At 44.6% G+C, this 16,342-nt stretch overlaps 1 protein-coding gene and 1 long non-coding RNA gene across 2 annotated transcripts; one reads left to right on the plus strand and one right to left on the minus strand.

Annotated features, from left to right (window-relative positions):
* Positions 1 to 2,907: 2,907 nt before the first annotated feature.
* LOC127348121 (uncharacterized) lies at positions 2,908 to 3,569 on the minus strand. Its single transcript, XR_007879680.2, has 2 exons — positions 3,476 to 3,569; positions 2,908 to 3,235 (listed from the first exon to the last, which is right to left on the minus strand). It is a non-coding gene; the product is annotated as an uncharacterized lncRNA (long non-coding RNA).
* A 4,987-nt stretch (positions 3,570 to 8,556) lies between these two features.
* Positions 8,557 to 9,693, plus strand: LOC127346557 (uncharacterized). Its single transcript, XM_051372845.1, has one exon. It carries the CDS (start codon positions 8,557 to 8,559, stop codon positions 9,691 to 9,693), a length of 1,137 nt encoding a protein of 378 aa, XP_051228805.1.
* Positions 9,694 to 16,342: the final 6,649 nt, after the last annotated feature.

A 16,342-nucleotide genomic window follows, 5' to 3' on the forward strand; every position in this document is an offset into this window, starting at 1 on the left:
TATCCGTGTCTTTCGGGCTGATTCTGCCGGTGAGTATATCTCCTAGCTATTGCATGGTTTTCTTGCTGAGCAGGGTACTGTTGCCCAGTTTTCCTGTCCTGGCGCCCATGCCCAAAATGGCGTGGCTGAGCGCAAGCATCGCCACCTGCTTGAGACAGCACGTGCGATGATGATCGCTGCCTCTCTTCCTCCTCACTTCTGGGCTGAGGTTGTGTCTGTTTCCACCTATCTCATCAACCTTCAGCCCTCCACAGCCTTGCAGGGTGGTATTCCTCTTGAGCGTCTTACTGGTCACACTCCTGATTATTCTACCCTTCGTCTTTTTGGTTGCGTTTGCTATGTTCTTCTTGCTCCACGCGAACGCACCAAGCTGACTGCTCAATCTGTTGAGTGTGTCTTCCTTGGCTACAGCCCTGAGCATAAGGGATATAAGTGTTGGGATCCTATTGCTCGTCGGATGCGCATATCTCGGGATGTCACCTTTGATGAGTCCCGTCCTTTCTACCCGCGTCCCGCCTCTTCTTCCTTCTCCGTGAATGATCTCTCTTTTCTCATGTTCCCTGACTCCCCTCCTCCTATGCATCAGGTCCCTTCACCGCCGATTCTCTCACCACCTTCTCCTCCTTCGCCCACCAGACCCTCCTCTCCTCCCCCACCACCTTCTCCCACACCTTCCTCTCCCATGTCCCCTTCCTCGCCTACGGTGGTTCCTCCCTACCCTTTTCACTACTCCCGTCGTTCACGAGAGGATGATGATGCTCCTTCTGATCTGCCCTCCACCTCAGGTGCAATGCCCTCTCCGTCTGAGCCGACTCATCATCTTCGTGCTCGGCCTCGTCCTCCTCCTGATCGCTATTCTCCCACTCACTACGGCCTCTCTATGGTCCTTGAGCCGACTTCTTATCGGGATGCTGTTGCTCATCCCGAATGGCAGCTAGCGATGGCTGAGGAGATTGCTGCTCTCGAGCGTACGGGCACCTGGGATATTGTCACCCCTCCTTCCTCTGTTCGTCCCATCACCTGCAAGTGGGTCTATAAGGTCAAGACCCGCTCTGATGGTTCCCTTCAGCGCTACAAGGCTCATCTTGTGGCTCGCGGCTTTCAGCAGGAGCATGGCCGCGACTATGATGAGACCTTTGCTCCAGTGGCTCACATGACCACTGTTCGTACTCTCCTTGTTGTTGCTTCTGTTCGTCGATGGTCTGTCTCTCAGCTTGATGTGCAGAATGCTTTTCTTAACGGTGAGCTGCACGAGGAGGTCTACATGCAGCCACCTCCTGGCTATTCTATTCCCGATGGCATGGTATGTCGTCTCCGGCGCTCTCTCTATGGCCTTAAGCAAGCCCCTCGCGCCTGGTTTCAGCGTTTCGCCTCTGTGGTGACTTCTGCTGGTTTTGTCCTTAGCGCACATGACCCCGCGCTCTTTGTCCACACATCTTCTCGCGGTCGGACTCTTCTTCTTCTTTATGTTGATGACATGATCATCACAGGTGACGACCCTGAGTATATTGCCTTTGTTAAGGCCCGTCTTCGTGATCAGTTTCTCATGACTGATCTTGGTCCTCTACGCTACTTTCTTGGGCTTGAGGTTTCCTCTACCTCCGATGGCTTCTATATCTCCCAGGAAAAGTATATTCAGGACCTTCTCACTGTCGAGACTCCTATGGAGCTAAATATCCATCTCCGCTCCACTGATGGTGATCCTCTTCCTGACCCGACTTGCTATCGTCACCTGGTTGGGAGCCTGGTCTATCTTGCTGTCACCCGTCCTGACATCTCCTATCCGGTCCACATTCTGAGTCAGTTCATGGCTGCTCCCACTAGTGTCCACTATAGTCATCTTCTTCGTGTCCTCCGCTATCTCCGTGGCACTATCTCCCATCGCCTTTTCTTTCCTCGCTCCAGCTCCTTACAGCTCCAGACCTACTCAGATGCTACTTGGGCTAGCGATCCGGAGGATCGTAAGTCTCTTTCTGCCTACTGTGTCTTTCTTGGTACCTCCCTCATTGCTTGGAAGACCAAGAAGCAGGTTGCAGTCTATCGTTCGAGTGTCGAGGCTGAGTTGCGAGCGATGGCTCTCTTGACGGCTGAGGTGACTTGGTTACGCTGGTTACTTGCGGATTTCGGTGTTTCTTCTGATGCCCCGACTCCTCTCTTATCGGACAGTACTGGAGCCATCAGCATTGCGCGTGACCCGGTGAAGCATGAGCTCACCAAACACATAGGTGTTGATGCCTTCTACGTGCGTCATGCTGTGCAGGAACAGGTTGTGGCCCCTCTTTATGTGCCTTCCGAGCTACAGCTTGCTGACTTCTTCACCAAGGCCCAGACCAGAGCACAGCATGGGTTCTTTCTCTCCAAACTCAGTGTTGTTGATCCACCATGAGTTTGAGGGGGGTGTTAGTGGTGTATAGTCCCCTGTAGTCCCCTATACTGTATATTCCCATAGTGTGAGGGGTTTCCCTGCATATTGTACCCTTGTACATGTACTGGCCTTTGGCCCACTGTGAATACTAGTTGCTCATTCTCAACAACATGGACTTGTGATACAGAGCACCCAATCGCATTCATGGTTTCTGTAGGTATGCATGGATGTCTGGCCTCCGCATGACTGATGAGTCATTTCCCTTTGAAATACATAATTCATCTTTGTTATCCGATTTTAAGATATTCATAAAAAATATTAAAATGATATCTTGTGAGTTTTTTGACATCCACCATTCCTTTTGGAATTTTGATAGGCTTAAACTTCAAAGTTACATACGTGATTTAGAGTCAATGTGTAGTGGAGCACATTGTGAGAGATGGAATAAAGAAATAAAGTTGTGACTGTCCTGATTGTAGATTTTTTTGCACAAATTAGAAAACCGAGAAATAACATCACATATGATAAGAGAAAATGTTGAATATTTTACAACAACTATAATACTGCCTTTTATTCGACATTGATTGCTCATCCAGGAACATCAAATGTGTATTGTTTGCAGCAGCTACTATGCCCGAGTAAGATGATTTTTTTACAATCAACCCTACTAACGAGTATTGTTTGCAGCCGCTACTGTGTCTGAATAAGATGATTTTTTACACTCAGTCCTGCAATCGTCCACTGACGTATAGCACTGGTTGGTTAGCAAACAGCAGAAGCAATACCCTAAGTGACAAACCGATCCATTATGACTGCATAGTCCAGAAGGCAAATTAATCTTCTTGTTATCCACATCTTCTATGAAAGCGCCTATGGAATAGAGAATAATCCATTAATATGCACATAAAAAATCATATGTTATATTATTGACTAACTTGTAATTGATCGATCCAATAAGATGCAAAAGCATGGTCATCTAAACAAACGTTGTTGATACACATTCAAAGAACAAAAATATATAGGCAACCTGTCCCACATTGTACTGGAAGATTAACATCGGAAAGAACACCAATCAACACAAGTATAGAAATAACATAGTATCTGCCTTACACTGTGTATGGGTAGCAAAGTACATGACAAGAAGGGCCAACAATATGGCTAGTGTGTAGGCATGCTTCATGTACTTGTCCATGCGGCCAATATTTTGCTTATGAGACAGAATGTTTTACAATCAATAGTACCTGATGCTTGCTCTATATATATACAAAGGATTCCCTACCCACCGAAAATAGGTAGTGTGAGAGGTAAGTTTCTGTTACGTGGCACCCATAAAAAGTAACTAGCAGTATATTTCATTTTGGAATATAATGTCCAAATATCCATCTGACATTAAGAGTAGTGATTTCCAAGTTAATTTTTTTTATGGACGCGTCTAGCGGGCGGCCGCGTGCTTGTTTGTAGTGTCCAGCATACCCACTATATTAGGAAAGTTTTTGTCCCCACTGATAAAAACGGAAAGATTCCACGGTTAATTCGCTGCTTTGCATGGGCTGGTATGCTTTTTCTTTCCTCAACGCGTAGGCTAGCTAGATATTGTAGATCTATTTGAAAAAGCTATAACTTTAAAACCATGTATCAAAATTATGATTCGTTTTCACATTTGGAATCCTCCTGACAAGATCTTCAAAACTAGATCTCGCTTGCATATATTTCAACAAAAAAAATTAAGAAGCAACTTTGATGTGCTTCAAAGCAACTTAGATGAGCGACTAAGTAATTTTAGTACGCAGCGAAAAAAGGTTTAAAACAATGGTAGATAACTTCGCAGCAATAGTTGCATCGTTACAACAACTAAATACAACTTCGCATGTTTATAAATAACGATAGATTGCAGTGGCATGCAATTATACAAAAACGATACACAACTTAGAAAAAAACCACAAAGTAACGAGCAAGTTCACGATAATAGTGAGAAACTTTAGTGTAGTTTTAGGTACCTTCACTGTAGTGGTATGCAACTTGACAAATAAAAAGCTAGCCAACTTCGGTGCACCAAATTAGAGTAGTCGGACATCAAAGTTGCCACTTGGACATTGTCAACACTAGAGTTACACAGTAAGGCACCAAAGTTACTCTGTCGGACACCAAGATTGTGCCGCAAGCATCAAAGTTGCTCTGTCGGGTTCCGAAGTTGCTCTGCTGGGCAGAAAGTTGTTCCGTTGGATTCCGAAGTTGCTCTGTCCGGCAGCAAAGTTGCTCTATCTGGCAGCAAAGTTGCTCCGTCGGGTTCCGAAGTTGCTCTGTTGGGCAGCAAAGTTGCTCCGTCGGGTCCCAAAGTTGCTCCGTCGAGTTCTGAAGTTGCTCTGCTAGGCACCAAAGTTGCAAAGCAGGCTTGAGATTACCTCCCCAGAAGCTGCTGACTTGAAATGAACGCCACGGCGTGGCATGGCGCGATGGCCTGGACGGCAAGGTCACCCCTGATGTGGGAGATGTGGCCGAATTGGATGGCCTCCGGCTACACCCGCTGGGCCTTGAACTGGTCGCACTTGTTGCCTATGATTTTGGAGGCACATACCTGGCGACCGCCGACGGAGCTCATGGAGGAAGGCTGGCGATGGTCGACATGGGCGAAGGGAGGACTTCGACTACCGTCTACTGCAGTATTACCCATGTCCGAGGCAGCCCCAGCTCTGAATCCATCTGGCCTAAAGGACCGCGGCGGCGGGAGCAGCGGCGTGAAGGCCTTCACGGCCGCCGCCTCTCACCCGCTCACGCCCAAGCTATTCCCCTCTCCTCCTCTGCCTTGCAGTACCAAAAAGCATTATAGGCAACTTAGCAACGACGAAAATCAACTATTGCAACAAAGTTGCTAGGATGACTCGGCCGGCATGAACGGAGGAACGACTGACTCGACCGACGTGGGGGTGTTTCGGAAAGCAAAGCTCGATATGCCAGAGCCACCAAATGTGGGAAGATGATACTTACAACTGTGCTTGTTACTGGCGAGGGCTCGGATGGCTTGCTCGGCAACATTGTTGCTGCGACCGACTAGGGTCAAACCTTGTGAACTACATCATGGGTGCGGCCAACGACCTAGAGTTGCTCGTATCATTTTTTCTTGCGCATTAGGAGTTGTTATTGCGGCTGTTGTGAAGCCTACCATCGTTGTGAATCAAGTGTTTTCGTTGCACAGCAAAGTTGCTTTGCCGCACACCAAAGTTGTTTTGTTGCACAACAAAGTTGCTCCGTCGCGCATCAAAGTTGCTTGTTAAAAAAGTCTATCGAAACATATGAAAATGTGGTCTAGTTTCAAAGCTCTCGTCGTGGTGATTCTAAACGTGAAAACAGATTGTAATTTCGCTGCACGGTTTAAAAGTTACAGTTTTTAAAAAAACGGCAGCTAGCATACCATACCATTTATTGAGGATACACGATTTAACAGCTGTCAGCTGTCATGTACTGCGTCCGCTCGGGGCTTCGGTTTGGCACGCGCCCGGAAGAATTCAGGTTTTTTAATAATTTGTCTCTTATTTATAGATGGGTTTGCCAAATATAGTAGCCCAAATAAGGAAACTTTTATCAGATTATTTTAGCTTTGGCCTTTTTTACTTGGAATATAATTAAAGATGACAAGAGTGTGTTGTAACAGTACTAGGAATTCTCTCCTGGGGACTTATGCATGTTCGGTCGGGCCAAAACCAGGTCGTTTCATTCCATCGCAGGACGCGGAGGAGGTGGCATAAAAAAAACGAACGACAATACGACCACCTTACCCCGCCCGTTCAACCAAGGCAAGCACCTTGAGCCGAGACCATTGGGCCGCGGTGATTAATAACATTGGAGTAGCTGCTGCCGCGCCGGCGCTCGCCCCTGCGAACAAATCTTGATTTCATTATTGGTAAACAGTAATGAACAGTACACTAAGATGTAGAATTTATCATCTTTTACTCAGGATAAAATATAATGTATTTTATTCTGAAGATAGAGTACAACATTCTAGTATATATCTTGTCATCTGATAGGAATACCTTTGACCCGGCCGCATTTCTCCCGATCAGACTGATCCAAGTTAATTTAGTATTCTTTTTATGGGTACTATAAGTTAATTTAATAGAATGTTAATTTGTGTTGTTTTCCGATGTGGGAAGAAGAGATGAGATCGGATGCTTGTGACAAGACAAAAGTGTGACATGGGACCATAGCTCATGTGTCATTCACGGCACGCCGGCACCTGCAACAAGTCCTGCAGACGCGAGGGCATTGGACTAGGGCATTTGCAAAAGCCTCTTTACATGATGGTGCTACAAGAAGTGCACCATGGGGTCCATCTAGCCATATATTGGAATTTGGTCTTGGGCTTTAGTCCATAGCCCAATACAAATTCTGAAATCATCTGGCCATGTGGGTATGGCAAGGGGTGGGACTAAAGTTTAGTCTCACATTGCTAGTTGAGAGAGATGTGGAGTGGTTTATAAGGAGATTGTTCTAATCCTTATAAGTGAGTGAGAATAGAGAGAGAGAGCGCTCTCGCGCACTCCTTCCTCTCCGTCTCCCACCTCGTCATGCATGCATGTTGCGCCGCGCCGTGGGTTAAAGAAATCGAGCCTAGCTTACCGTTTTGTTGTTCAGGAAAATACTTGTGTGATAAATTACGAGTCATTAACAAACATGTTAATGCAACCATTTCGTTCCGGAATTTTTGGATCGTGGCTTGCTCGGACATGTGTTGCACCCCACGATCTTCCTGACCACACTGTAAACCCGCACGCAAACCCTAGCTGCATGTACGAGACACCGTATGCGACCACCTCTTTCTAGAGAATTGCGTCGCCGCCTTCATCTTCCTCATCCCGTCCTTCGGCATGCCCCGACCGACGATATAGTACGACTCAGGAACCCTATCTCTCGTAGACCTGTAAAGGTGAGGGGCAATCCGATTTTTGGGGGAGCGCTTATGCGTGACTACTGGCATCACGGTGTCGTCCGATGACGAGTTCCAGAATGACGACTTCTTCCCGGACATCGGCAACCTCAACATGGGCTACAACACTGACGCTGATGTCGCCGCCAACGCCCCTGCTGCGGTCAATGCTAGACCATATGTGATTTACATCCTTCATGTTTTAGATCTTCATAGAGTTTCTAGTTCTGTTGTTTGAAATAGATGTGATAGGTTTGTTTTGTCTAGATGCTATCTTTTCATCTACTTTGTTGATTTGCATGTTTAGTTTACTTGGTGTTTCTGTAGTCATGATTTATCAACTAATTATTCAAATTAAATCATATGTTAATTTTCTTATGGTTTTAAGGTTTTCCATGGTGACGGCGGGAGGCGAACGAGTGCGAGTTTGCGGCGGTCGATGACCTTGGCGAGTTCACTTCCTGGATATATAGAACAAATATGTGTTAACTCAATTTCAAGAAAAATATAAGTTCTTCTATAAGTTCTAGAGATTTTGTAAATTTTACATTTTTTGAGAATTTTGGAAACTTCATAAGCGTTCCTTAGAGATTTCTGGAAAGATCCCAACAATATTTTTATAGTAGAGAGTTTGGAATGTTTGACATTTTTCGAAAGCTTAGTAGCTCTCTTGGATTATTGGATCCATCCTCCTTGTCGTATCCAAGAGCCAATGCGATACACGGCCAGGCCCATACAAGGAGGGAAAACTCACTCCTACCAGACTCTAATGCGTACACTAAAGAAACATCAGGGGCTTGAACGCAAATCAGAAACCATACAATCCTCCTCACTGAAAATCTACACGACACTCGAGCACGATCGCCCACTCGGCAAGACACATGGGTGGCTCGCTGGGGGAGGGGGAGGGGATGTGATGGTGGTAACTCTAGGGTTCTTCTGGAACCCCTTTTGAACAAGGGCCATTCGACCTTTCTTTTGGTTGTCTGTGCAACCACCGTCCGAGGGTATATTTATCCTACATTTTTGTCCAGTTTTCCTCAAAAGAAAATAAATAAAACAAAAGGGAAAATAATCAAGTTGCCAAAAAATTGTGTGGTAAAAAGGAAGATGGATGTAAAAGAGGGGAAATCTTATAAAGTGCCAAAATAAAGAAGGGCACTAATCAACACCACCCACCCCTCCCTCCCCCCCCCCCCCCCCACACGATTCCAAAGAGGCCAGTAAGGATTTCCCCATTAGAAACCCTAACACCCTACCTCCACCAACCATGTCGCCGCCGTCACCGGATCTGCCGAGCGAACTTCTGGAGGAGATCTTCCTTCGCTTCCCACCAGACGAACCCGCGTGGCTTGTGCGTGCTTCCCTCGCCAACAAGTTCTGGCTAGGCCTCCTCTCCGGCCATGGATTTCGTGGTCGGTACCATGAGTTCCATGGAGATCCCCCCATGATCGGCTTCGTTTATTTCCCATCCTCGGACCCCGTCCCCCCCTTGGTAAGCACCACGAATTTCAGCGCGCGCTATCCCGAGGACTGGGGGAGCCACAAGTACTCTGTGTGGGATTGTCGCCATGGTCGTGTTCTTCTTCAAGATGAGGATATGCCACCCGATAGATTCTTTGTTTGGGACCCCATGACAGGTCGTCGAAAGGATTTATATGCTCTAGCGGAGTGCTTCAGCCTTGGGGCCGCGGTGCTCTGTGCAGTGAATGGATGCGATCACCGAGCATGTCATGAGGGCCCCTTCCAGGTGGTATTCATCGGTGTGAATCAGAGTTCTGGTGGGTGTTTTGTAGACGTTTTCTTTCCTGAGACAGTTGAGTGGAGCAAGTCTCCCTCTCATCTTCAAGTGTGGAGTGAGCCGTGTTCTAGTCTACATCTTGTGTCTCATGATGCATTCATCGAGGTGGTGCCCCCTGTCCTTATCCAAGACACACTATACTTCATGCTTGCGTATGACCATGATGAACATGCAGAAATTCTCAAGTACGACATGATTTCAAACTCTTTATCCTTACATGATGCACCACCGGCTCTTGCTAGAGATTCTATCCACATGACGATGAAGGATGGTGGTTTAGGATTTGCACATATAGTCGATTTGAACCTTTACTTGTGGTCAAGACAAGTGGGTTCCAATGGAGATGCATCGTGGACTCAATACAGAGTGATTGATCTCAAGAAACTTGTTCCTATTCAAAATACCGATATAAGACTTCAGCTGGTTGGATCTGTGGAGGGTAGAAATACTATATTTGTGACCATAGACCTTGGAATCTATGAGATTAGTCTCAAGTCACAACAATGGAAGAAGATATGGAAAAGAGATAAATTCTCTATTTTGTTTCCTTACATGAGTTTCTACAATCCACCAGGTATATCAATATGTCATGTATTCTATGATTAGGGACAACTCTCAAGTAATAATATGGTTGTTGGTAATGGCATAAAAAAGCACTGATAAGAACAAAATTTATGTCTGATGTTTCCATTTTGATAATATATATCCACCATTAAACTTTAGTTCTATGTATACCCGAGCATCATACCAATTATGCTTCTTTCTCCCTAATTTGATATTCTATAAAGTATCATGTCATCTCCTTTTTGGAATCACACTGAAAAGTATATGTTTGCAGAAAGGGTGAGCCACTATGCTGCGCCACATCAAGAAGAAGGAGTTGGATATGATCAAGGGAAGGAGGCCACTCTCATCAACTGGGGGAATAAATAATTGGAGGCGGCAATCGTCTTTTGATCAATCATGTCACAATTATGTAGTTTATTTGGGGTAGTTGGCTTGCTCTCTAAATATTATTTATAGTCTTTGCCATTAGAATTGATAATTTCTCCGTGTTGTTAGCATTCCTAAGCGTGTGAATGGATTATCAAAAGCCGATGTTTATTGTATCATCAACTTCGAATGCATATGCAGACAGTAGCATAATTAGTATTTCTATTTTATGAACTCTAGAGTTAGCTCCACCAGCTTTGATCTAATCTATAAATTCCCCCAAAGGACGTACAAGTGATGAGAGTAGACGATATGAGGGCATATTTCTAGAGATAGTTCTTTTTGTTCCCATAAGAAGATGATGGTTTCTTCATGTTGGCTTGCTGATATGTCTTAATTTATCTTACCGATTTAGTTAAGGCTACATGTCAAGTGCTGATGTTATAGTGGTTTGCTTAGCAAACACCATTACTGAAATCGTTCTCTATAATATTTAGGGAAATGAGAGTCTAACCAGATATGATTTTCTTGAAGATCTCATAGAGTTTTTTTGTTTCCTACGGTAGCTCAGCGAAATGTTGATGTATTAGCTCTATTTATCTATTGCTTATTATTGTCCACGAGTGCACATAATATATAATTGACTGAAATGTCCATGTAGTGAGACTAAGTGTCCGTATGTTTTTCACATACTCCAAGGCTACATGATGATTGCAACTATTTTGGTATATCATAATTTCCACACTGGTCTCACATGTTGTCCTTCTTACATGTAATATTTTACTCAAATGCATCAACATACATTTCTCTATACTTCATGTGTAGAATAGGTATGGCTTTGTTCTAATTTTATTTCATCATTCATGAGCAAAACAAATTGCCTTCTGAGTTGCCTGATTCTTGTATTATATGTGGATTGTTTGTGTCGTTGAAATTTTGTTTCTTTATGGTATGAAATATATTTGGATTCACATTGTTAGAGAATTTCTTTTTATTGTGAGTATGTTAAAGAACTTGTACTAGGAGGAAACATGGATCTTGTGATTAAACTTGGCACTAGCGGGTAGGTTTTTTGGTTGTTCTTGGTTGGTTTCTCATGCTACTGTTGGTTCTTGTCTGTGATTTGGTGATTTTCTCTTGTTTTCCGTATGCACGTAACACGACATTGTAAAAACTCCAAATTACTTGTACCATCTATTTGCATCTGCATATAGTAGCCTAGTAAAACCTTTCCATTTAAAAGCACTACATTTTTTCATAGGATCCAATATCTAAAATCCGTACATGAGAGGAGCTCTTGAACTAAACTAGTATTGAAGGTCAAGTGATATTTACTACTCTCTTTGATCGAAATCAGTTGCCGCAGATTCAGTAAACCTAGTCACAGGTTCAATAAAACTAGTTAGATTTAGTCAACATTTTATCTAAATCTACAATAATTAATTTGGATCAAAAGGGGTAGTATTTTGGATAGCCCAAGAGATGATAATGGATTCTGAAGCCAACACGTTGATCAAACTTAATTAATCCTGTGAAACACGGCTTGTACTGCATGTCAAGTGTTGCTACTACAATAAAATTGACCTTGTGAAATTATTTTTGATCTTTGTATTTTCTTTTGGTTTCACATCGTTTATCCACCATCAGACAAGCTTTTTAGGGTAATAAATTTTCGAGGCAATAGCACCGGTAGTACAACAACTTGCACTACAGGTGCAAAATCATACAACAAAGTTGTAAAATGTGATGGAGTGGTACACAAACTTGTCACCTTGTAATGCATGTCAAATGTTGCTACTACAATAAAATTAACCTTGTGAAATTATTTTTGATCTTTTATTTTGTTTTGGTTTCACATCGTTTATCCACCATCAGACAAGCTTTTTAGGGTAATAATTTTTTTAGCCAATAGCACTGATAGTCCAACAACTTAGCCAATAGCACCGATAGTCCAACAACTTGCACTACAGTTCGAAGATCATATAAGTTGTAAAATGTGATGGAGTGGTACACAAACTTATCACCCTGATGCAAAGTTAGTCCAAATAAATCTTACGAGTACACGTGGAGCCGTTTCTTTTGCGAAAACCACCCTAAATATTTCTATCTAACATAAAGTGACATGTGTTGCGCTTATATGTAGGTCCCATCTGTTAGTGGCAGAAAAGACAACAACTAAAATTTATGCAATATAGGGTTCAAACTCACAATCTTCTTTGGATGAACCGCGTTCTAGCCAAAAGAGCTAGCAATAGTTCATGTTTTAGTACAGAGCAAAAGACTATAACCCCTGCCTATGTGTGATCGCCCCTCGGATTCGGTGTCGATGGCCACACGCCTTATGTTGAACACCCACCGTGGCCGGTGGCTCCGCTACGCTCCGTCATCAGCGACCGGCACCCGGTGCATAAGAACGCCTTCTTGAATCTTGAGGCACCAACAGTACCCCTAGACTTCGCCGGTGTGGATGCCATGGCTGTCCGCGCCGCCTTGCGCTTCAGCACTTGCCCAATTCAGGTCGACATGGCAACAAGGAATCCCTATCCACTCATGGCGCTGCGCGATTACGGGCATGGGTGGCGTGGCCGGTGCACGACGATACTTCAACCCGCTCTAGATCTTGCTGAGCAGAAGCCTCGCCAGCCTCGGTTGCACCGTAAGCTGCTGCCTCTTTGTCCGCCGACCCAGGGTTGCCATCGGATGCATCATCCCATCGTGAGCGTGCATCGAGACAAAGACTGGTGATGAAAGGCCGCTCTCACGACGAAGCTTATAGATGCATCTACCTCTCACTCTGACGCAATGGAGCTTTTGCCGTGGGACGACCACGACGCTGTACTGGCTAAGAACGCACTGAGTTGTGTTAATTGTGTATAATAAACTAACGGTCAATGAATTAACATGTATTGGTCTAAGGTTCATTGGTAAGTGTGTTTGGGTGGTCTTGCTGTGTCGTGAGTTCCAAACACGGTTTTTGGATAATTTTAGTTATTGTTTCTTTCACCACTGACATGTGGGATATGAATATAAGTCATCTCTTGTGGCAGATAAGAATATGTAGGGTTGTTTTTGCAAAAGAAATGGTGCCACTTGTCCACACCAGGTTCATTTGGACCAACTTTGCACCGGGGTGACGAGTTTGTGTACCACTCCACCACATCTTACAACTTGCTGTACTATGTTTTTGCACCTGCACCACATTTTACAATTTGTTGTATGTTTTTGCACCTACAGTGTAAGTTACTGTACTACCGGTGCAATTGCCTCTAAATTTTCAGCTTTTGTAGAATCACTAACGTGCAAGCAATTATTCTATGTTTCGCCAGAGAAAGCTAGTAGCAAGCATTTATTTTGCTCTGCTTCTCAAAAGTTCACCCGCTGAAGGATAGCTTAGTAAAGGAACGTGATATATATTAGAGTGAATCCACTTTTTTACCTTATAATCGTGTATTTGTGGTACATATTACTGCATTTAGTTGAAATTCTACCGGAATGTCCTATTAAAGAAAAAAATTGACCATGGTTTTTCCCCATTTCAGCTATCAACATATGTTGTTGGACAAACGCTACATGTTAGGTGGATAGGCACGAAAAAATATGTAAACATCCAAGGGTTTTGTAGCGATAATGTGAGTCTTCTTCACCATATGTTATATTCCGCTCATCATTATAATAATTTTGAGCCTCAATCATCAGCTCGCACCTTTCCCAGCGAATGTGCATTAGATGAAGAGGGTCCAAACTTTTTGAATAGGGTAATCTAGAGAGCTTTCTCTATAAAGGGTAATTAGTGTCACAAATAAATAACTAGAGGTGAAAGGTGGAACTCACTCCTCAATCGGAGATGACGTTCCTGTTGCGGTCAGAAACCCACCGGCGAGCAGCGACGGGCAACACGGTAGAGCCGGGAGGCTCCCAGGACTGCGGCTGGCCCTGGTCCCACCGAGCGACGGCCCGCAAAGACTCGGCACGCACGTCCGATGCTGGTGCAAGGGCGTGCCACCTGACCTATACCTGGTCAGGAAGGTGATGGATGTGCCTCGCTTAGTTTCCTGCATGGCATACACGTAAACATTAAATACGAGCCTCGATCGGCTCTCAGGTTGTCCTGTGAATCGGCTCAAAGAGCCGATCCACCCATGATCCGTACGAGGTGTACGAATATATGGTGGTCCTGCTTGATCGATATAAAACTAAAACGACCTACTACGATTTAGGGTTTTCACCACATAATCGGAACATCCTACTCGTGATTGAGCCTGGCGGCCACGCACGGTGATCGTAAACTGACCCTAGACAAGGCCTAAAAACCAACACGAAGTTGATCCCCGGAACATCCTGTCTAGGGCTAGCAAACTACACCCTACGCGCCACTGGATCCTTCAACCCGTTTGTAAGGCCTAACTATGCAGATATTAAACTAATCCTTGAAGAACAAGGAGCAATCATAACGGATCGGATCTACTAAATAATGATCAAGCGGGGTGCTGCCCTTACACCTAAGATAGGTGTAAGGGCGTGATACGTCCAAAACATATCTACTTTCCCGAACACTTTTGCTATTGTTTTGCCTCTAATTTGTGCATTTTGGATGCAACTAACACGGACTAACGCTGTTTTCAGCAGAACTGCTCTGGTGTCTCGTTTTTGTGCAGAAATCCAACTTTCGGGAAAATCCTCGGAATTTATGCAGAAGGCCCTATTTTCCCAGAGAACTGACGGAGCCAGAAGGACAAACCAGGTGGAGGCCCGAGGGCCCCACACCATAGGGCGGCGCGGCCCAGGGGGGCCCGCGCGGCCATGTGGTGTGGCCCCCTCGGCCGGCCTCCGACGCCCTCCTTCGGACTATTTATCGGCCTCGACCTAAAAACGCACGGGGAGAAGTCGAAGTCGCCAGAAACCCTCCAGAACGCCGCCACATCGCGAAACTCCGTCGCGGGAGCCAGAAGTCTCCGTTCTGGCACTCCGTCGGGACGGGGAATTGGAGGAGATCATCACCGCCATCACCGCCAACGCCTCTACATCAACCAGCCATGTTTCCCCCATCCATGTGTGAGTAATTCTCCCGCTGTAGGCTGAAGGGGATGGTAGGGATTGGATGAGATTGGTCATGTAATAGCATAAGATTGTTAGGGCATAGTGCCTAGTGTCCGTAATTGGTACTTTGATGATATTGTTGCAACTTGTTATACTTAATGCTTGTCACTAGGGCCAGAGTGCCATGATCTCAGATCTGAACATGTTATTGTTTCATCATGATATTCATTGTTTATTGATCTTACCTGCAAGTTGTATACACATGTCGTTGTCCGGAACCGATGGCCCCGAAGTGACAGAAATCGGGACAACCGGAGGGAATGGTAGCGATATGAGGATCACATGTGTTCACGGAGTGTTAATGCTTTGCTCCGGTACTCTATTAAAAGGAGTACCTTAATATCCAGTAGTTTCCCTTGAGGCCCGGCTGCCACCGGCTGGTAGGACAAAAGATGTTGTGCAAGTTTCTCATTGCGAGCACGCACGACTATATATGGAACACATGCCTATTGATTGCTTTGTACTTGGACACCGTTTTATTATTATCTGCAAATGCCCTGCTATGATTGTTACATGAGTTTCTCTCATCCATGCAACGCCCATCATCCGTCCCCGTGCCTACAGTATTTTAATCCTGCTGTTTACTAAAATCACTACTGCTGTCTCGTTACTCGCTCTTTGTTATTTCACTCAAGCTACTGCTATAAAACTGTTACTACTGATAAATTCTTGCGAGTAAGTCTGTTTCCAGGTGCAGCTCAATTGACAACTCCGCTGTTAAGGCTTCCAAGTGTTCTTTGTCTCCCCTTGTGTCGAATCAATAAATTGGGTTTTACTTCCCTCGAAGACTGTTGCGATCCCCTATACTTGTGGGTCATCAAGACTATTTTCTGGCGCCGTTGCCGGGGAGCATAGCTTTATTTGGAAGTTCACTTGGATTAATATTGTTCGCTGCAAATTCTCCATCATGGGTAAACCTCGCGATACTAAGGTCGCCATATTACCATCCACTACAAGAAAAGGTACAATTCTGAATACCTCCGCTACACTTGATTCACCATCTGTGATTGATAAACTTGTTTCACCGCCACATGCTTCACATGCGGGTACTTCTGCTGAATCTGAAAACTCTCATAATATTGATAATATTTCTGCTGTGCTTGATGATAGTGGTTCATTGGGATCTTTTCTAGATGCTACAATTGCTAGGTCTAGACAAATTGAAAATACTGAAACTCCTAATGCTACTACACCTGTTAATTCACCTGAACTTGATTATTTTAGT

The sequence above is a fragment of the Lolium perenne genome, chromosome 4, assembly GCF_019359855.2.
Source record: "Lolium perenne isolate Kyuss_39 chromosome 4, Kyuss_2.0, whole genome shotgun sequence".
Taxonomy (NCBI): Eukaryota; Viridiplantae; Streptophyta; class Magnoliopsida; order Poales; family Poaceae; genus Lolium; species Lolium perenne.